The 23,233-nt window shown below is 42.1% G+C and overlaps 1 protein-coding gene across 1 annotated transcript; it reads right to left on the bottom strand.

Annotated features, from left to right (window-relative positions):
- Positions 1-1,533: 1,533 nt before the first annotated feature.
- Positions 1,534-23,071, bottom strand: LOC126536170 (transmembrane protein 184C). The gene is made up of 9 exons (XM_050183051.3): positions 22,462-23,071; positions 19,771-19,807; positions 19,485-19,690; positions 18,440-18,514; positions 18,235-18,328; positions 17,347-17,459; positions 16,547-16,646; positions 9,913-10,087; positions 1,534-2,694 (listed from the first exon to the last, which is right to left on the bottom strand). The coding sequence occupies exons 1-9, from the start codon at positions 22,713-22,715 to the stop codon at positions 2,507-2,509; spliced, it is 1,242 nt and encodes a 413-aa protein (XP_050039008.1). The 5' UTR covers positions 22,716-23,071; the 3' UTR covers positions 1,534-2,506.
- Positions 23,072-23,233: the final 162 nt, after the last annotated feature.

Raw genomic sequence — 23,233 nt, 5'->3', positions numbered from 1 at the left:
TGAGACAATTTGAAAAATTTTTGCGGCAGAATGCTCCCTAGAGGACATGTAATAACTTACAGTGTATAACCAAAATTTGCTATGGGGCTGGGTGAGGGGCCCTTTAAGAGGGGAGGCGTAAAAGCAAACTAAAATACAGGATGCCAAACTGGAAGAGGCCAAAGCTGTGGCCTTTTGTCAAGACTCCAGTATGCTGTGGTTCTGCCAGGGGTGTGGAAAGTGTGTTTTGATGTACTGCGGGACATGAGTGACCAAAGCGAGGACAAGAGCAAGGCAGTGAAAAAAGAGATGTCCCCATTTGGTTTGTGTATACCAATCGGCTAAGGCTAAGTTTAGGCAACCAAACCAGACTATCCCTTTCATTCCGGCTCTAAACTGTCCTGAACCAAAGTACCAGGCTGTATCTTACCCACAGGCTTTGTTACAAGCATGACTTGAAGAGTTGTTGGTACGCAGATTATTCGCAAAATGCTAGGAATGTTTCCTGCAGCTGACACTAAAAGAGAAACTGCCTATCTGGGCATTGCCATCACTTCTTTGCTCAACTGGCAAAACTGTCAGCTTTCTGTCAGAATGGCTCAGTACTGACAATATCGAAACTTGAAGTCTGTATATACCAGAGCACACAGAAGCTGCATAGTACAACAGGAGTGTGCTGAACTGAGTTGGTTGGTAAGTGTTTAGAAGGGAATCGAACAGTGAAAAAGATGGGGCTAATGAAGACGACCGATGCTATGCCGATTGTTGCTAGTCAGTGCTGCTGCTGTTGTCTTTACTACGGAAACAACATGCTGTTGACACTCTGTCCGTCCTTTTCATTATGTAGAGTATTTTGCAATGTTCGATTCCCTCTAAACACCCACCAACCCACGATGACCAAAGTGGAGGGAATGCTTACATTCATGGCAAATAAAACACTGCCCTGAAAGTACAAGGGGCATTTATTTTCAGTGTGTGGTTGAACTGAATTTAAAATACACTAATAATAATTTAAAATACAATAATATTCTGCAATGTTCATTGTTCTCTTTAAAGCTTTTAGCGTTGGTCTGTCATGTGCAAATATGAAATTATGGTCAAGGGCACAAACAAAGGTATTTGAGGAGAGGAATCTGCTAGGCCGCAACAACATGCGTGCATGGCTTGATAAAGCCACGGTCGGGGGACGAGGAAATGATGGCAAGACACCAGACACGGGTGTCGTGCTTCGGCGAAAACTGTGTTTACATGTTGTTCTATGGACATGATGCACAAAAATTGTGATATCATCTTACATATTGTCTCTTCAGAGCGCGCCGCGCCTTTTTTGCCATCTCAGCGAGCCAACTCATGACAGAGGGCACATAGGCGTTGTGCTCAACGCCATGACTTTACTGGGACGCCCGAGTGACCGCTTTTTCACTTCCTCAATAATTCTTGCTCCGTGGCCAAGAGTAGGAAACAATTTTCAAACAATGCATCCATACTATGAAACATGGATAGGAAACAGCAACTTCCTATGAGAAGTATATGGAGACTCCTATACCACACAGCACAAAGGTTGAATAAATTTATTTCCACATCAAAGAAATAGAGATACGTGACAAGCATTCACACACAGTGGCTGAATAAGGCACTCCTTACACAAATGTTCAGAACAGTCATGCCATATAAACGATGCCACGGTCATTTTGGTATGACTAGAGATGCCAGCAGTAAAATTAACAGATCACATTACAAACTGATAAGTCTCAGTAGCACAAAAATGTGCCTGCGAAGCAGATCAGAGTGGCCAGGACCATTTTACCTAAGTTCTGCTAAAAGCATAACAGTAAAACTATAACTCCTCTCACATCAAACAAACTTAAGATCAAGCAGCTCGTATGCGGCTAGTGCTGCACACCACATCAAGCTCAGTAGCTGTACGGCTGAATCTAGCCAAAGCTAATTATGTTGTTTGTTTTGTCAGGTAACATTACAATGGTACGAAAACTGTACACACAATATATTAGAATTTATGCCACTAGTGTTCCAAGAAAAGGGCTTTGGTGAATGGCAAGATTAACCTGTACATTACCATCTACACTTGCACACATACACACACCACTTTAGACTTGCTCCGAGAAATGCATAAATAATATGTGCAGTAACACCACAATAGTTAATAATAACTAAGAAGAAACAAAGGAGAGGGAGAAAGGAGGACCCCACAGCACTAGTAACAAAGCAAACAGATGTGCTTGGCAAAAAATATACATTAAAGCTCTGGTTGCCTTGAAGTCTCTAAAACGCAAGGAAAACTGCGGGGCACAAGAAGGCAGCAAGCTGCTGCAGTTTCCTCTGTTGTGTCAGCCAGGCTGGCCAATAAAAACAGAAGAACACCGTCAAACTCTGATATTCGCCGACAGTGCGACCATTATCACTATCCTCTCGGTTGCTATATGTGCACAACCATACTAACAACGGCAGGCAGCTGACAAATCTGTCATCACATAATAAACAATCTCCAACTTTTAGAAAGGCAACCCTAAGTGACATGCGCATTTGTAGAGCTGCCTGCAATGCTCAGATACCCACTTCGAGATGGCCTGTCATTCAGAAAGTCGCCGGGCTCATTCACCGGAATGTAGGTATCATCTGAAAAACTTCCTAGCAGAAGCTTTCGCTCGCTGAAGTAGTCGGGCTTGCGTTGGACTGTATTCTTCACAGTGTTGCCTGTAAACAGTAAAAATTAATGCACACTGAGTGACAGACTAATTGTGTTAATCTATGTTCTGCTCTTACAGATGTATCAAACTGAATGAGCAGAACAATAACATCACATGTAAGAGGAATGGCCCACTACCGTAGTTGCTGCAGTATTTCTCAACATTTTATGGCTAGAGATTACACTTATATGTACGTTTGATTCGGTTCAAAGACTAGCTGACAAGTCTGTTCACATTTGATATGCTTTATGAAAACCATAAGATGAAGCGCAGTAGAAAAAGTGGCAAAGTCCTTCCCCAAGTGAGGACAATAGTCCTTTTAACAGTTCTGCAGAAAGGAAATCAAGTACGTTCTTATCTTTCTCAAGCTTATGTTTCAGAAAGATTGGTTAGGTCGCCTCCTTTCGATAATCATCAATGGCTATCCTTCTCAGTGTTTTGTTCCTTCCTATTTACTTCACCAAATGGGTTCTGAACATGACAGAAGGCACACATGTGTGGCGTGATGCAACAGTGACTAAAGCTCAATTCTCAAACACAATAAATATTCTCAATTTACGAACAGTTACAACAGTATTGGGTAATTCGATCACATCACACATGACACGATTGACACATGATATTGACACATGATCCTGACATTGTACATCACCTGTATTTGTTCATTTTATAAATAAATTTGAAAGCTGGAAACTGGCAGAGTGGTGCTATCTTCACCTACACGACTTGGTCTACAATGTGTACCTGAAATTGAACTGCACTTTAGTGACCTTTTAAAGACATTCAGCAGTGCCTTTTACGAACTTTCAAAATGCCTTTGGTACGAAAGGCCACCACCTCATGCAAGTCCTTACACAAGAACATTTTGCATCCCCACTTATAAAGAGCCAAACTGTTGCTCCCAAGTCATCTTGGCTGCTCTAGCTCTCCGCCATTCCTAGCGCTCTGGAACCTGCAGCTCTCTTGCCAGACAGTGCAATGCTCCACCAGGTGATGTCACTGGCAGAAAGGCCGCATGATGTGGTGCCTTGCTTCTCTCATTTGCGTGCCTGATTGACTATAACTAGCTGGAGGTAAGAAAGCACTATGCTTGCCAGATCTGTTTTCCCTGTTGCCCGGATTAATTATTCTATTTAAGTTTGTTTTCTTCTATAACTTGTGGCTGCAGCTATTTGGAAGCTGACACCAAGTGATCATGGCTACTAAGGCAAGTTTGTCTGGCTCACCTGTATAAAAAAGGATATAACATTGCTTATAATGTCACAGTAAGAGAATCTCGAAGATATTAACACGAAGAAGCTGATGAAAGAAGGGGTGACTGACAGAGAATGTCTAGGAAACCAAAAGCACTGACACCATATACAAATGAGATACAGATGGCGGAAGAAGAGTACATGCTTGGAAAACAAAGCAATGAACCAACCAGCTTGCAAAGCTGGCCTAAGTTCAAAGGCCTTTTGTAGCTGTCATTTGGGTAGGGAAACAAGCAGTCACCTTGATTGCATCCCTCTTTGAACATCGATATCAAGGTCAGAAGTTGATATATTTACAAGAAGGGACAGCTCGTACTGTAAGCTACATGGCTGACTCAGATTGTAAGGCATGGTGAATACCTAGTGCATGCTCAAGAGACCACCAGGGCCTATGCCTTCATTAACTACCATATTTACTTGAATATAACGCACACTTTTTTTCCAATAAAATGGGTCCAAAAGTTGCTTGCGTGTTAGAATCGAGTACAACCCTAAATCTACCACATTGCCATTCGCATTTCAAAATGGCCGCCTCGCATGCGCTTTAAGCCTAGCTGCCGTAACTTCCTCCGTGTGCTGTAGATTAGTACACCGTCTGTCTTCCCATTTTCTACGTTTGCTCTGTCAGCATGGAAGCACCGGCTGCGAAGACGTGATGCTACAATTAAAAGGAAAGTGATCATGTGTGCTGAGACAGACGGAAATCGGGCTGATCACAGGCATTATGAGTTTCCGAAACTTCTGTGTGGGACTAGCACAAACACAAGAGCTGTTCTACTCCGGTAGCTGCTGCGTATGGTGCAGCCACACGGCCCCTATCTCGAAATCGATCTGCGATGGAAACAGAGCCTATGCATCTAGGTGCACCGCACTGCGTTCTTATTGCTTAGTTTGTGTTGAAGTGAGAGGCGCACAAAGTCAATTCGCTCGCTCCTGCTACAGCACTTCCTCACTGCAACATTTTGATAAAAGAGTTTCCATGGTCACTGAGTGAGACGTGTTCATATTTGCTTGCACATGAGTGATGCCATGCTTGTTAATTTAGTTAGTAAGCGAATGTTTAAAAGTTTATATGGCCAATAAAACTACTATCCTTATTTGTCATATAGCTGTCTACTAACTTGCTATCGCAATCAATGCTTCGCCTTTCGGGCGAAACTGTGACTTTTTCTATTTATCTCAACTTTAGTGTGTTGGGAGCAAATTTTCGCTTCTACAAATGAGAGAAAGTTGTATTTCTGTATCAAAGAATGAGGTGCACAGTACTGTAAAGGACGTTTTTTTAAGTCACGGCAAACAGATGCACGTGACAATCAAGGGCACGTTAGAATCGAGTAAATATGGTATGCGTAAATGCCGACAATGTGGCCTTGCCCAATGAAAACACTGTGTTTTTTGTGAAGATGGTAAGCCTGTGTCAGTTGTGACTGGCTCCACAACTATGACGAAACATTGGCCTATTCCATGCCTTCCTCTGGCTTAAGTCAAAGTTGTCAACTTCTACACGAGCTGCCTTCAGCGGTGACAGACTTTAACATAATACTAATTCTTGACTGTTGAATTCATTCAATCACTGCTCAAAAACCATCTGCCTCACCCACACAATACATACAAACAGCTCTAGCATGGTAGCAATTATATGCTCGACATGACCCTAATGCAACATTATTCCTAAAGATTGTACAGGAAATAGCTGTTGCAGATATCAAAGGAGACAATACAAAATTGTATTGGCTGCTGTGTAGTAACACTAGCATCATGGGGAACATGGAACAGATCTTGATATGTTGCTATAACTTTATATCTACTGCTTGACCTCATTCTTCATGAAGAAGGATGCGAGCATGTGGACAAGACAGAGGTGCAAATCTACAAGAAGCTGTGATTTGGTGTCTATTCTATTAACCACCTCACAGAGAGCTGTCCCGATTTGCACTTTTCAGTGGACAGTGCTGCCTGGCTGTCGTGTGGATTGTTTCACCATGGCTATGATTAATGGCTGCCTACACAGGCAGCTTCCAGTGCAGAATACGTCACCTTACAATGTTGTGTGTGTGTGTGGCTCATTCATGGCTCATTCATGTTACTACAGAGGACTGCCATACTTGTGAACAGTAAACATTGCTTCCGAGATTCACATCTGGTCTTTTAGCAGAGAGTGTTTTGGGTGGTGTGACATTCATGTAGGCAAAGGACAACTATGAAAGCTTCTTGCAGCCCTTCCTTAATGATAGTGGCGTCATGTCTTGTTATTAAGTAAAAGTGCCCTACCTGCCTTTTTTTGTGTGTCTGCTTCCTATCAACAGTGTCACAATGTCTTGACTGCAAGTTTGCTACTGAAGTCACATTACTTACACTCGTGTGATACTTTCCTGATTTATTTACATACCAGCTCCTAGGTAGCCAACTATACGATTGCTGAAAATACACTTATTTTAGTCACTTAGTTCGCTTATTCTATAATTATGTTAATGGTCACTGCACCAATTCATTTCCTTTGTTTTTCTTTTCCTTTATAGTACACTACAAGTTTTAGTTCATCATGAAGAAATGTATTGTTATGGACAAGCCAGGCAATAAACATTGCCAAAATTTTAATTACCATTTAAATAAAGCTAAAGTAATACTTCTGCATACAGGAATTGCCTGGCATGCTGTTAGCAACAGAGTTCTTGAAGCCAGAGAGGAGGCTCTTATAACCGTTAGCACAGGCTACAGGTGAGTTAGATCTGCTCAGCATGCCTGAAGGCTGGCATGGTAGCTGAATACTATATGCTGCCCTAGGCAGGACTTTCACTTTACAGCTCTAGTATCATATATTAGCTAGCACTTACATGCACAAATGCTAAAGCATTAGGGCAGGTGTGGAATATGATTAGTCTTGGTTACTTAGAGTGAAAAACACATGTAATATTTCTGTATTTGTACCAATAAATAAACTCCGGAATTCTAAATTCTGAATGAGAGATGTTCAGAATATTGTTGCGAGTTCAACTTTATGGGTGTCTCATTAGTAATAGGAGTCCTCAAGGCCACTGGTATCCTGGCAGAAACATGCATGCGCAAATGGTTGCTCAGTGCTCACTGAGCACTGAGTTGCAGTGAAACATGCTATGTTCATCATCTACAATACTGACACGCATACACTGTTTATAATTCGTTTATCCATTTCCAGGGACTACTTTTCAACTTCTAATAACTGGTAAAGTTATCGCTCAGTGCAAGAGGCACCTGCATGCTTCGGAACTTTCTCATATATTATCGATGTTTCAATCTGTTGCTTCTGTTGTTGCCAAACTTGTGTAATCAGACTGAATGCGCAATGCGAATAGTCTTGTACATGCTAGAACATATGTTAGCACCAGCGATTACGCTGGAGTCTTCGCCAAGTCATGTATATATAGCAGACACTCTTGACCCACAGATCAGATTTCAACAATCAATGCATGTGCTCGTCAGTACCGTTCTGCCCCAGTGTAATTTGTTTTTGTGGGCACAGGTTCGCCCAATAAAGAGTTAGCTTTATGAATCGTCATTGTGTCATGATCTTCTTCACTGTCATGGCATGTCACAGCATAATAGGTCTGACAGATGTAGTTTAATAACCACATGTGAAGCTGACATGTTTATGAAATTCAAATGACAGTTATCATTCAGAAGGCAGAGAAAAAATATGTAGGCACCACTTAGATCTGCCATCATTCGTCTATATTAATGAAATTTAATAATTCAAGTGAAATAGCCTGTAAATTCTGGGTGAAGTTCTGTGTGAATATATGCATTTTTTTTTCTCTTTGAGCTTCACACAAGTGAAGGTCTCTGCGTCCCATTGCTTGTGTCACATGGAATGAAATACCATATGCAACTATTGAACCCAAGCAAGCCTGATAGAGCTCATCATTAAATTTCTTTCATATTTATTTGGCTTTCTTCACAAGAATTATGAAGGTTAAGGTAGAAAGATTGTGATTCATGTGTTGAGCGAGAGTTAAGATACGCAACTACTGGTGTATGCACTGGCGGACAGCACAAGTGGTTGCTTGCGACGACACACAATGCTGAGCTTTTGTCACTAGTGCAATGCACAGTGCTTAGCTAACCCATATATTTAAGCTCACTTGAGGAACTTAAACAATGAGAACTAAAGGGGCTTTGCAAATGTGCAACTAGCATGTTTACTTGTTCCCAAGGACATGTTAATTCCAGCTCTGTAGTTGAGGGAGAAGAGAGTGATGTTCACAGCACATCTCACTGCTGTGCTGACTTATTTCAGTAATGCATGATGCCTTCACTTGGAAGTTGGTGACAGCAGACGGTTATATCTCTGCATAAGCGCTGGTTAAAGGCTTGCGCAATGGGCAGGTCTGGCCAGCATGTCATACCAACTTCCTCCATGTGTCTGTGATATGCTGTTGTGAACTGGCTACATAGCCTTTCATTCAGGAGTCGGAGCTTAAGCCTTATTTCTAAGATCTGCTGCCCCTTACTATGCTACATGGCAAACTGGCATTAAAAAAAGAAATACAGTTAACTCTCATTACAATGGACTCTGATAATCCGACAAAAAAATCTAAGTTTTATCCGAAGTCTGTAATATCCGAAGTGCCTCACTTCCGAAACATCGTTGCAATGTCTAACAATGCAATGTTACTGCAAAGAGTGAGTGACGAACGTCCAAAGTAAAAAGACAAACAAAATAAAGTCACAGTTTCGCCCGCAAGGTGAAGCATCGATTGCAATAGCCAATTAGTAGACAGCTATGTGAAGTAAGGATAATAGTTTTATTTTGCTCGATGACTGCAGAAAGTAGTTGTCAAAACGTTGGAGTGAGGAAGCGCGGCAGCAACAATGAGTGAATTGACCTTTGTGCTGTCTCTCGCTTCAACGCGAACTAAACATCGAAAGCACAGCGCATATGAAGCTACTGGGGCACTGGGTGCACTTTGTCCACATCGCAGATCGCTTTAAAGATGAGGCCCGCACGAGCGCACACTTCGTCTGCATTACAGATCCCTTTCAAGATACAGCGGCCACGCAGCTATGCCGTAAGCAGCAGCCACCAGAGTGGAACCCCCTCTCCCTTGCCTGTCTCGGTGCCTCGCGCGTGACAGAACACAGCACGTTTTTGTCTCGCCTTCCTCTCTTGCGCATGAGATACTGAGCTGCGATTGTCGGCTGACCCTCACAAGCCAGGTGTCAGGCCGTGTCAACACGGCAAAAGTACGTTTCATACGCCTGATATTGAAAAAAAAATCGCAGCTAATGTCGTCCACTGTGGCCAATAGTCCGTTGTAGCGCGGTCTGTTAAAAGTGAACTTCGTTGCATTAATAAAATAGGTAGAACAAACTAAGGTTGAAATATGGTCCATTATATCTGAAAGTCTGTTGTACGCAGGTCCACTGTAACGAACGTAGACTGTGTTCATCTCGAAATGAAATGCAGAAAGAAGTGACCTCACCAGCAATGGAGTTCACAGGAGCTTTTTAGTTGTCTGTGTCTAGCCATTTCTTAGTTACACAACTTCCATTTCTGTGCTCCAGTTTTCAGAATTGCTTTTGAACGTATGTGCCATGCAGGCATCTCTGTGACATCGTAACTTCACCCTGCATCTCTGTGACACGCAAGTGTATTAACTGTTGCCATTAACAAATTACTGTATAGCTCCCTCCTGTAAGAGCAGCATGCACTTATCTCGGATCAAGTAAATGCAACAGTCAGGTTTACTCTTGCACGTAAGCTAGTATTTGCTGTAGCAGCAAGTCCACGCAGACAGGAGACAGCTAGAGAAAGCAGGGACAGAACAGCCTTAGCTTGTGGCTTGTGTGGTACATGCGCCCATCCCAGGTAGAGTAAAGCACATATAGTAGCCTGCCTTACCGCCATGGCTAGCACGGCCTCTCATACATCCTGTGTCAGGTCAGAGGTCCTGCGCGGCCATGAATGAGAGGCAGCAGGGAGTAGCCCGCCTTACCGACATGTCTAATATGGTCAGACACGTCCTGAGTCACGTCGGACACGTCCCACATGGCCATGAATGACAGGCAGCAGGGAATGGGCCGCGCGTGTGGGTCCACGTACGGGACATGTGAGAAGGCAAAGTAGTGGGCAACCGCGGCCACAAACATCTCTATGCAGATCAGGAAGTCCTGAAAGGAGTGCAAACAAAAGAGCTTCTTGTTACTTTTGCCGATCATCCCCAGTACAAGCACAATGTATTTCTGTGTGCAACACACAAGCGCAGCACACCCACTCACTGTATTCTAACTGTATTTACCCATTATTCTAAATGTAGTTACCTAAGTCTAATAAGTACTTTTTCCAAGGAAAATGGGCCAAGAACTGACTGGACAATAAAATCCACTCCAAAACCAACACTGCAGTCATGGAATTAGAAGAGGCCTACAGTAAAAGCCAAGATCTATGGCACTGTTATCACAAGATGGCGACAGAGAACATTTTTGTGTAGGTTGGTGGTGATGACATGCTGCTTCCCTTACAAAGCCTCCTTCAAGAGAAAAGCTGTTTTAGATGTTAAGCTAGCAGCAACAGAACTATGTCGCATGTTTTTTATGTTCCAAAGATGTATGTATCTTTGGATGAATTGACAAAGTAGTTATTTGAGGTGTGAGACATAGTCCCATTTGTGATGGTTGCACAGAGTTGTTCAAGGAATACACAATATCTAACACAATGAATGGAAAGGAAGATGACATGTTGTGGTCCATTGAGCACAGTAATTAGCTGACTGAGAGTGATGTCAATGAACATTACATGTAAATGAATTTCCACACTGTGAAGGAAAATCATGTATATTTTTATGATTTCACCAATCATGCTACTCTTTTCACGTTAAAAAAAATCAGGTGCACATAAGATTTGGGCTCACATTATTTTTTTACTTTCAACACACAAAAACTTGGTGTGCATTAGACTCAAGTAAATATGGCAATCATTGCGATGTCTACATGTGCCACAAAACATCCTCATTGCTCTTGAGACGGTTCTGCAGATGTGGCCGATCAAGGAATGCTACGTGTAATTGAATTACCATGACCAGTGGCCCACAAATTTCAACAAAATGATAATTACATTAGTCTCGAGAAACTGTGCTGCGGCTGAATCCTTTTATATGTGCCATATTCACACAGTATTTACTTATTTATAATACATACTTTCAAGGCCTTTAGGCACTATTGAAAAGAGTGGTAATACAGTTGAACACACTTATAACAATATTCAAGTGCCACGAAAATTTTATTGTTATAACTGATAATTGTTATAGCTGGGTTGCATGAAAACAAAAAATTCAAAATGGCAGATGGTGTAGCTGTTCCAAGAAAACTATAATGGCGGGGAGGCCAGTTCTCCTTCTTACCACCTTCCTCCATCTGGCTTCTAATTGTGTTGACTCATTTAACTGTTTAACTATGCTTCCTGCACGCTCTGATCGCATGTTGTTAACAAGCCGTGGCTGGCAGCATTCAAGAATGGCATTGCTATAACTGCAAAGAGGGATCACGGGCGGCAAGTGACATACGAGCTCCGCCGAGCATCACCTTGGTTTCCCCGCCAGGCACCTTTTAAAAAATGTGAAAAGGTTGCCGGCAGCATCTTGGCTTGAGAAATCTAGAAGAAATGCTGGGACGTGATCGCCACAAGCATCTCACCACGTACTTCCCGCTATCTTGCACAAGAAAAACTGCATGTCTGTCAGCCTTGCTTGTTTTACGTGAAGCTTGCTGACATCCTTCTCCAAGGTATCCTGGTGTTTCACATAGTGAAGCAGAAAGTCCCTCGTGAGAACAAGCCCATGAGGGAGTGAATCATCTACAGGACTTCCTGCATGCTGTTGAGGCAGCATGCCCTACAGCGTCAGCGCTGCCGTCGTGGCCGTAACTGTCGCTATCCGATGCAAGCACATTCGTGATGATCGCCTCATCGGTTAGAAGCACTTCGTTTCCAAATCTATGCAGTGCGCTTTCTTTTCACCGGCAACGTCGTGCATGGTCAATGATCAGTGAGCGGATCAGCCATCTTCCATTTCGGTGGCAAGTAAAACGAGGCTGAGAAATGATGTGGCCAGGAACGACTTCAACGCAACGAACAAGGACAAGCACGAGTGACTTAATCCGTTAGCAGAATTTCGCAGAATGAGGGCCACAGAATAAAGAAACAACTGTGAGGGGCCAGCCATAGAGATGGTCCAGTGAGCAATCTGGGAGCAGCGCTGGCAGTGCAGTTGGCGCGGTTCATTCGTGTTTCGGAGGGTGGCACGGCGCACAGCTATGGGCACAGCCCATTCTTGTTCAGAGGGTTAGAAGGGTGATGGGAGACGTGCGCGTGAGGCTGGAGTGCATCTTTCATGGTGAGAAGAGTGCGGCGGCAGTTGCGGTAGTGGGTGATCGTGCAGTGGCTCGCATTTCCCTTTTTCTTATTTATTTTCGAAGATTTTGCATTCCATTGCCTTTCGGCACGGACACCCAGCAGCCAGACTTCGTCGTTATAACAGATGATGTCCCATGGGGACATTGTAGTAAGCGAGTTATTTCCCCATAAAAAGCATACAAAAGGTGATGGTGCAGCAGCTTTTCATTGTTATAACTGATATATTGTTAAAACCGGTATTGTTATAAGCGGGTTCGACTGTAAGTCAAAAAGTGCAGACAAATGTGTGGACAGTATAATAGTACATAGCTTAAAGAACAGGCAGCCACATCAACTGATGTACAAAGGAAGGCTGCATGGCATAACTGGCATGTTTGTAAATATATTCATTGAAGTAGACAGGATTTCTGATACACTTGTTGAACACCTACACATAGTGAGCTCGGTGATGTCATACTTTGCCTAGCATTGGCCTTTCTTTTATTCATTCATTTGTGGCAACAGTAATAAGGACAGGATAACTTTTCTTGCCTCCCCTCACTGTTTTACTGCAACAGCATCTGTGACTTAGAAGATGGGGCAATCGCGTCCACTTGTGCATTTGTTCGTCACACTTTGGTTCAGCCATGACCCGACGTAATGGAAGCGAAGCTATTTGACCTTGAATTAAACTAATGATTGTGCATTTTCATGCCAGAAATTCAACCAATACATAACAAGTGCTTTACATACACAGATAATGCCACAGCATACAGCCATGGACAGCGTTGATTGAGACACAGTGCCCGAAACATTGGTGCTTGTACACCGTGCCATGCTCTTTCTACACTCCAATATCATTTTTATTGCTTTGTGAGTGCTGCATAAGGGACGTAAGAGTTCATGAAGCAAATGCATGGTGCTCTTAGGCCATATGTAATATTGCATATCAATGTCATATTACAGAAGTTAGGTGTGATAACAGGAATTCTGAACCGAAACTGCTACTTAATTCCGAAGTCAATAAAATTGGTCTATAATGCCCTCTTCGCTTCGTATCAAAACTACTGTCATTCGGTCTGGGGGATTACTATACAATCGAACTTCGCGTGGCTATTAGTAACGAAAAAAAGAGTTAAGAGAATAATTGAGAATGTGCCAATCCGGCATTCTACTGTGGAGCTCTTTAAGAAATTCAGAATAATTGGAGCACAAGACACATATGAATATAAATTGTTGCGTGAATATCGCATTAAAGGGACACTAAAGGTTACCAGAAACTCAAGTTAAAGTGGTAGAGCAATGTTCTAGAACGTCTAAGGCGTCGATATAATCGCGAACAGAGCTTTAGTAACCGAGAAATTGAGGTAAATGCATGACACGATTTGAGACCCCCCAGCGACATTCCGGTACTAGCCCGATGACGAAAGCACTCCTCATAATTTGTGTTACTAATACTCAACTACTCGTATTAAAAATATCATTTCATTTGATTATAAGACGGAAAAAAATGCTACTTGTTTACGTCTGTTCGATTCTAAGAAAAAATAACATTTTGAGGTTACCCTTTAGTAATATGGGTGTTCGAAAGGTTTCGTTTTCGCTCGACTCTGCGCCGCGCACGCTTTGGAGTTTCAGTAGTTTCGTTAACGCATCGTGCTGTGAGGGTTCTGCTGGCTCGCGAAAGTTTCCTTTGGAACAAGCAGCGAGAATGCCACGTCCATGTGATATTGTGGGAAGCCCTCGTTGCTTTCCCGCTCCGGAGAGCCGGTGTCGAGGCCGCCGTCGTAGTACGCAACGACGCCGGCAGTGCGAGCCCTCAGCAGCAGGTCGCGCTCGTCGGTGTTCAAATCGCTGAAGTTGAGCCCACCATCGCGAGCCAATCTGTCGGTGTCAGGGTCCATTGCGACGAGCGTCGAAGTTTGCGTCATAGAATGAAGTACCAGCTTATGGGCGTCTTGCACTGGAGTTTGAGGTATAGTAGCGGCGCCTGGTGGCGGTGCGGGAAACGACATCTGGGTCGTGCCAGCTTGGGTCGTATTGAGCCCTGGCTGTGGCGAAGCACGTTTCTAGGCCGAGTTTTGCGTCGATTCGCACTTTTTTATGCCCTGTTGCAAGTGCGAAAAGGCTCGTCACTTCTCACAGACCACGCCGACCACGCTGCGAGCTCGCCGCAGCCTATAGTTTAACGAAAACAGACTCTCCGTGTGCCGTGGGACGTAATGTGGGACGTAATTCGTTTCTCCTTCCGCTAGCCACCATACTCCCGCTTTCGCTCTGCTGTCGGCTCTGTCTTAGCTCTGTTTCTGGCCGCGCGTTTGCGTTTTGCGCAGAAAAGCCGTAGCGCCGTCTGCGGACGCCGTTCTACTCACCGATGGCGCAGCGTCACTATGAGACCATGATGTCAGTACTCCTCGATCGGAGGGCGGGTGATTTGAACTGCACTAGAGGTACGCGGACGCTTCAGAACGCATTTTCTCTTAAAATAAGTCTCTCCTTGGCACGAAACAAGCGTTTCGAGGTTTCTGTGATGGTATTTCAACAGTCCACGTTGACTTAATGGTAACCTTTAGTGTCCCTTTAACTATGACTGTCATAATTCTCACTTCATGGGGTTAGTAAATCTCCATCCAAAGGAAGTGTCATATAATACAAGAACAACAGAAATATGGAATGTTCCATATTTTCGCACTGGCTATGGTCAGCAAATGCTCCTTAACAAACTTCCATGTCTACTAAATGGCTATAATAAAAAACAAATCGATATTCGCAAAGTAAAATTGTCTGACTTGTACGCATTCTTCTTAGCCTAACATTGACCTCTAGAGTTGTTTAAGATTTGTATTTAATTATATTGTTTTAATGCCACTATTACTACACTTACGTTGTTATGAAATGTTGTGCTGGCGTTCGATGCTGAGGCGAAGTGACGTATGCCTTATGTAGGGCAGTGACTAGTGATGTGTTTAATTTTAAGGTTTTGTCAAAGTGTAAATGACAATGTTGTGTTTAATGTGATGGTTTTGTGAAAGTGGACGACCATATGAATAAAATGTATGTGCCTCTGATGCTGTCTTTGCCAGTATAGGGGCGAAGGTCTCCCTCAAGCCATCCTTGAACAGCTTTTCCCTTTGCCTCCCATCACATGTACTTGTGATAAACCAATAAAGAATCAATCAGTCAATCAATCAATATCCCTTGCGCCAAAAACACATTATCATCATGAAGGAAATGCAAAAGAAAACAAAACAATAAAAGAAAATGTTGGAAATGAAGGCAGGTCATCTCTTGGAAGGCTTACTAATGGGCATGCCATGCATGTCCTGCTTGAAAATCGCTGGCACAGTGGTTACAAATGGCCTGCTGCTTTAAGCTAGCTGCATACTTCTCTAGATTGTCGAGCAGCCTCTCAAAGTTGCCCAGGTGTTCCTAGGAGCCCTATTCGGGTAGCTCCAGTGCTACATGAATAGGGCTCCAAGGATTCTCCCTTCGAAGTCACATGGGATTCTCTAAATGTAACGAGGAGTCGGGGGGCTCACATTTGCTATTCAGAGCAATGAAGTCCAAGGAATAAACAAGCAAATGAAATTTGCTTTTGTTTTTTTCCAGTTTTCTGCTCCTACACACACCTATATTCAAAAGTACAAGGTCCGTACACCCATGAGCAAAAGTATACGGACCGCAGGGTCAACTGGATTTCTTTATAATTAACACGCATAAACAGAAACTGAAGATTACACTAGAAAATTCGTAATGCCAAGTTTAGATTGCAGTCTTTCATTTCAAGTTGCATTAACAGACAGAGAAGAAAACTAGTTTTATCACACAATCCCTGGTCCGTATACTTTTGCTCACGGGTGTACGTAGAACAGGATGGAAACATGGATGCCAGCCTTAATGTTATTTTCAGAGAATGCCATGTTATTTCTTCATAAAGCATCACTGATACCAATGCTGGTGGCATTTCCACCAATCACAGCCATGGATAAGCCCATTTGCAGAAAGGATTCAATTAGCAAATTATAGTGAGCTCAGACTGGTTACTTTTCTTAAATATTTTGAGGGCATGGACGACCTAGTGTTGTACACTGAGGTTAAGGGATTAGCTTGGAAGGCCACTAGATGCCCAGTTTTTTTCTTCTGTTACAACATAGATGATCTTTAGACATGCAGTTCCACTGAGATTGAAAATTTAAAAAATTGCTATACCTAGTTACCTTACTGAAAGGCACGATGCTTACCTGAAGACCTCTGTTCACATCACCAGCAGTTCCTTTCTCACTAAAGAAGGAGGGGGACACTATGCCCGTGTAAATCAACAGTGAGATGATCACTGATTGGCTGAAAAAGTAAAACAACTGTTTTTATATCTTATAGGGAGACAGAAAACAAAAACAGTTAGAGCTAATCCAATTACATTAATACTCGATCTCTGCATTTCAACAAAAGCTTACATTTTACTCTATGCATGTTGTGCTTCTTAACTACTGGAAGGGGCCAACCATGACCACCGGCAGAGCTACGAAGAGCAGTCAAGCAGCACATGAATATACTGGTAAATCCCTAGTAGGGTGAATGTAAAGGACCTTGAAGATCTTTGTCTTACCATGAGTCATCTTGACAGGGGTGAACAGGACCTACACGAAGCTAAACAAATGTTCCTGAACTCTTCAGTTCAGAATCTGAACAAGATTTATCTCAAACAAAGTCTATTGCATACCCTTCAAACTTACACAAGTAAAACACTGAGCCAGTTTCAAAAAGCATTCGAAACCTTTCAACATTGTTCTTGTGTTTGAGTGTGAGAGTAAACAAATATGATTTGCTTCGAGCTAAATTTAAGTCACGTGAACCTTCATAATTCATTTTTTTCTTCGTGTCCGTGTGATCTGAACGAGAGAACACTAAGCACTGTATAGTACTTCTTTAGCTGCATTACTAGATGTACATGATGAGTAGCATAAACCTTGTAAGGTGTCGCTGCACATTTAAACACTTTCATTACACAAAGCAGTACATAACTACAGGAAGTCTTACTTACAAGAAAGAAAAAAAGACGACTGCTTTGATGCACAGAAATTTCGGTATTGGTGACATCGGTGTCAGTTCAGTCCTATAGGCCTTGTAAAACAAGACTAGGCTGTACATAGCAATCTGTGGAAAAACAGTGCATGCAGGTTAAAAGGATGATATCAGCACAAAACAGCCCACATTATGAACAAAAAGGAAGTGCCTACTGTATGACTTAACCTCCTGAGACTCTCTGTATTGCATGTTGGCTTCAACCACTTTCAAAGTTAATTTGCAACTGTTTACATAAAATATTCGTACCGAATATAAAGTCAGATGCTTGAGGAAGTATATGTAAGTGGTCTGGCCACATTCTTGGAGCCAGCTTTTGAGAAAATTGACCCCAATTTAACAAAGGCCATTGTGTTGTCACAAATGGTGAAAAGCCACCATAAAGTTTGTTTCAAATACTGTGAAATGACAATGAAAACCCAGGATGTGGAGCAAACATGGCAACCACAACATGATGTTGCATCCTCACCTCTCTGTTTATGCAAACAAAAGCAGTTATCATATCATAAACAAGGATAGTCGCTTTGTCCATGTACGTGGAGGTCCTGCTTCTGGCATCTGAGACATTTAAATAAAAATTGGTTTTACCTGTTTGTTACATACGATTCAGTAATAAGAACAGACTTGCAAAGCGATTATGGCTTTGAGTTTCCTTCAGGTCTCTGGAGGTTAAGTTAAAATTAAAAATTAAATTATGTGGCTTTACGTACCAAGACCACGACCTGATTATGAGGCACGCCGGAGATTAAGTTACTTATGTACATGGTGATTTAAACCAACTGGTAACAAATGTTAGGACACACGCAATAAAGAAGAAAAGAAAATGAGTAAGGAAGCTTATGCTTACAAACTGCGATATGTTGTTTATAACCACAATATATGGGTACGCATATCCAAAATCAAACTTTCCTTCTCCATATTTTCCAAACATTTCAGTTATGCTGCAAAAAAAAGAAAAAGAGACACAGAGAGAAAAGAAAAAGAAATTTTGAGGACACTGCAATGCACATGAAAAATCTGTCAAAATATTGTGAAAAAGGTTAAGAACTCACAGGGCCAATGCTGTTGTGATTGGTCTAATTACCGTGTACTGAAGAATACCATGTCGACAGGAATTGATAAAGCGCCTAAAAGAAAATAACACAAGCTCTGGTTTACCAGACAAACATGTGCAACTGTGTGTTGCTCTGTAAACATCACAATTCACAATTAACAACTGCTAAACTAGCATGGATCCTATTTTCATGTATGCAGAAGTAACATCACATGAGAAAATGAGCACCAAAAAAGCCTACAGCTAAGCTTTAACAGCAGCTTTACAAAAAAATTTTGAAGAGGCAGATTCCTTTACAAAGGGGTAAAAACATGATTTGCTTGACGGCACAAGTACCAGTGAACAAATGCAGTTCAGACACATTTAAGTACACAAATGCGTGCCACAGCAGCTCATTTCTCAGCACGTAGTCACTGGTAAGATATGTGGCTACTGTGGCTGCATTTCGGCAGGCGTGGAATCTGAAAACAGTTGTGAGCTTAGAAATCCAGGATTGGTTTGCATTTGCCCATTTGTAAAGTTACCGGAGAGTTGATAAGCTTTGTGGAGATAACAGTAAATTGCTGCACAGTAGGCTGTTATCAAGTACTGAAGCAGTGAAGCATACACGAAAATTGTTATTTCTGTAGCTCAACAACTTACAGTGAGGCAATTTGCTGTCAATGATCAACCAGGGAAATTTGTCTGTGAGTAAAATGCTTCATGGTTGCAGCCCCAGGGGCAAAAATGATTTTGGGCCTTTCCAAATTGTGGTGCATCTCATACTTGAGGTATTGCTTTAAAGATCACAGTACTGTGCTTTAGGTGAATGTTAAACAGCTCCAAGTGGTCCAAATTAATCCGTGACCCCTACACTATGACATCCCTCACAACCTAAAATGCAGTTTCAATATGTTAAACTCCCATTAATTAATTCCACCATTCAATCAATTTAAAGGCACCGATAGTAAGAGGCAATTAGTCCTGAACACAAATTTTTTTATGCCTTCTAAACAGTGAAAAACATAGAAGAAAGCATGCTGCACATGAGAAAGCTGACTTACAAGCCACCAGGGCAGGGCCGCAGAAAGCAGAGTGGGAAAATGTGCTTCACAGATGGCCTGTGCTCATCTGGAGATATTTCCATCTCCAGCTCTCGGTGCAGAAAATTCAACAGGAACACCATGAAGTTGTATATCACATAGGCTTCATAGCACTCCCTAATTGTGTCAAGGTATATTCCAGTCTTTGGCCATGTCAGAGCAAGCCACTGCGGCGGAGACAAGAACAGGTAAATGCAATGATGCATCACAGTGCCACCATTTCTTCCTTAGTAGTGATTGTACTTACGCAGTTGAGCGAATAGATTGGTACCATCCATAGGATTCTGCAAGCAAAAATCAACACCATGAGAACTACTATGTCACTTCACTGCTGAAATTTCTTTCAGAGATTATAAATATTAAATGAAGCACGCTTAAAGCAAAATGTCCACTTATTTTCACTATATTGACAAAGGTTGATATCCCTCCGCCAGGCACCAAATCTTTTTAGGTATGATGTAAAATGTTCAGGAGATATTGACCACAAAAACACATTGCAATTATTTTAGCCACTACTTTATTCTCTCAAAGCTAAGCACCCCTTGTTTTCTTTCATGTCAAAGATGATCGTAGCAAGATAGGTAATTTATATGCATAGCAGCTAAAGAGAGACATTATAATGTATAAGCAAGAAATATTACTTTCACTTGGAGAAACTTTAAATTACATAGTCCAATGTCATTTCAAAACCTAGAAAAAGAATTTATTGAGTGACTTGCTATGTGCCATCACTGCATTCTGTCATGGTCACTGGTTACTTGACATGGAGTTCTTCAAGGCATTGCCTGTTCTCATGGCCTCGCTGCTATCATAACAAATTGTTTTATGAAAATGAGTCGTTTAAATTTGCTACACTTTCCAAAAAAAGCAAATATGCCACTATACTGGCTTGAATGCTGACAGCCACTTGAATAAAGATGACAGATTCGCATTAACACATTTTTCCATCTTCCTTCTTGAGAATGACATGGGAGCACAGGTTTGAAAATGTTTACATTTTAGAAAATAATGTTTATCTTTTCCAGAAAAAACATGGTACACACTTGTACCACTAATTCCATAAGCAGTAATATTTTACTGAACTGTAGCACTCACTGACTCATGCCCACAAAACAAATTAACTTTTTGTCATAACTTAAAGTTCTACAATAATTCATATGTGTAACTGAATCAAACACGTTTAACACAAGGAGGCCAGAGGCATGCTTCTCCAGCCAACCTCTCAGCCTTCCCTCTCATTAAACTTTCTTCTTTCTCCCTTGATAGAAGTTAGTTGTTCTGTCAATAAAGCTTATAGTTGTTAGGCAGCCAACTGGACGTACTTCTGGCTTTTTTTAAACTCTTTTGTGCACACATTTCGAGCTTGTGAAAAAAACAAATATGATTTACAGCGTCAAACCTCATAATTGGTATTCTGGTAAAACACGTTGTTGGGATAGTTGGTGCATTGTATTTTAAGAAAAAAAACCAGCCAAAAAAGGACGCACAGAGGAAACGTATAAAAAGACAGGAAAGAGGCTGGAAACGTACAAAAAGACAGGAAAGAGGCTGGACTACCAACTGTGGAAAAGAGGACCAGAAACAGCTGGTAGTCCAGCCTCTTTCCTGTCTTCTTGTATGTTTCCTGTGTGCATCTTTTTTGGGCTGGTGTTTTTTTTTTTTTAACTCATAATTGGGTGCCTGTTTCAAAGCTTCTCTGAAAATGGTGTACAGTGCTCCATGATTGCAACATGATAAACAGGCCACATAACAGCCAGCACTTCTTGCACCAATGGTGAGCGCTGGGGGACCAAATGCAGCGACATTGCATCACAATGGCTCTCGCTTTCATCACATATTACAATGCATCAGATCAGTGTCTCCAGTGCCTACCGGTGGCCCAAAATGTGCCAACCGCCATAAGCTCCGAGTATCACATTTCAAACATCAGGCATTGTACATTACATATACAGCGCTGACCACGGTAAAAGGGCACACCTAATTTGTATTCCAATGGATGCTGCCCCAAGGTTTTTTTCAACACTATGAGAAAGAACTGACCAATATGATTTTTTTTATATCTACTATATTAAAGATTATTCTGCATGCCGTCACGCAAATTTCAGGCTGCTATCAGTGCCAGAATGCAAATGAGGTATTCACCTTAGAAAAGTAAATGATACTGCATGTGATCATTACCACAGGGAATTGTCACTTGTTTACTTACTGCATTGACATAGAATGTAAGATATAAATACGGTATATGTAAGGATAGATTACAACATGAAAAACAAAACAGGCCTATTCTCGCACCACTCTTTGACTGCATCTGCTTGAACAGCGGCACAGTGGTACACACTTGTACCACTGTGCCGCAAAGGCCGCTGTGTGCTTAAGACAATGTCACTTGGCTATGCATATGTTCAGTGTTTGCTAGCAAACTCACCATCAGATGGATGTTATTCTAATATGTTGCGATATAAACTACTTTTGGGAGAGAAACAAGTCGCTTGAACAGCAAGATTGCCACATGAATGTGGTAAGCACATTGCGAAGGAAATGTCATAACAATACAACTCGGAAGGCAAGAAGGCACACCAGATCTCAGAATTCAATATGCCTCATTAAATAAGTTATTATTGCCAAAGTAACGAAAGTAGGGGCTGAAAGTAGGGGCACAGAAAATTGACGCGAAGCATAGTAGCACTGTAGCAGATATTTCCTTTACTTTGCCATCTCGGACCGATGAACGTTTTATAAGAGCTAAAAAGTTCCGTCTCAATGTTTGCTTTCAGCGGGTGCAGTGGAGGTGAACCGTCAATTAAATAAAACCTGGAAGCGAGACTATTGAAGCTACGGTGGAAGGTAGTGAGAAAAAAGTCGGAAGCAATGAAGACAATGTAAACACGACATCCGCCCACACTGGTTTAATTCATCAAACAAGAAACGGCGCACCTACCTAATTATGTGTTTCTGAAGGTGCGGCTTCGTGTAGTTTAGTATGTGCTGGATTATTTCCCAGAAAGTTATGGGAAGGGTCAAGAGAACAAAAACGCCGCTGCTGAACCAGGCCTGAACGTCTGCACTGGCACCTTTGTTCATCAGCTGGACGCTGATAAGTGGCACCACGACGAGGATCACAAGCCCGTAGGCCAGGGCTACGACGAACTGTATCCACAGTTTCCATCTTGAGAGGCACCACGAAAGGGGCATGGCGTTCTCCTCTTACGTTTTGCACGATATAAACAAAATGTTATCACTAGGTAAATCTGAGTTGTCAGAATGACGCATCACTGGCAACACCACCCAAACGCGACGACCGAGTCACACGTTAGCTCGCGGCCTGCAATCCACAAGTCGTACTGACCACACACGCCACTCTTCTGTTCACAATCAAGTGAGGATTTATCACACAAACCATCACTAACAATTACAGCCCAATATTCTTAGCAGCATCGGCGCTGAAATACGTAAAGCGAAAGAGCAACGAACAGCGCACAGCTGAAAGCCCACCGCCATTATCGCGTCTGTGCGTTGCATAGTAGAGAAATGACAGAGACCTGCAGTGAGCTATGATAGACTGAATCAAACTTTCTCATACGCATAATTTTCTGAATATATATTGCACAAAACGTCCCGCTTTGACGTAAAGTGTTGCCTAAGATGAACCTGAAGTATGTAAACTACTTTGAAACTGCTCGGTGCTATTTTTTTGTTTATAGTTTCGCTTC

This window comes from Dermacentor andersoni, chromosome 4, assembly GCF_023375885.2.
Source record: "Dermacentor andersoni chromosome 4, qqDerAnde1_hic_scaffold, whole genome shotgun sequence".
Taxonomy (NCBI): Eukaryota; Metazoa; Arthropoda; class Arachnida; order Ixodida; family Ixodidae; genus Dermacentor; species Dermacentor andersoni.
This window is presented reverse-complemented; position numbering and strand designations above follow the sequence as displayed.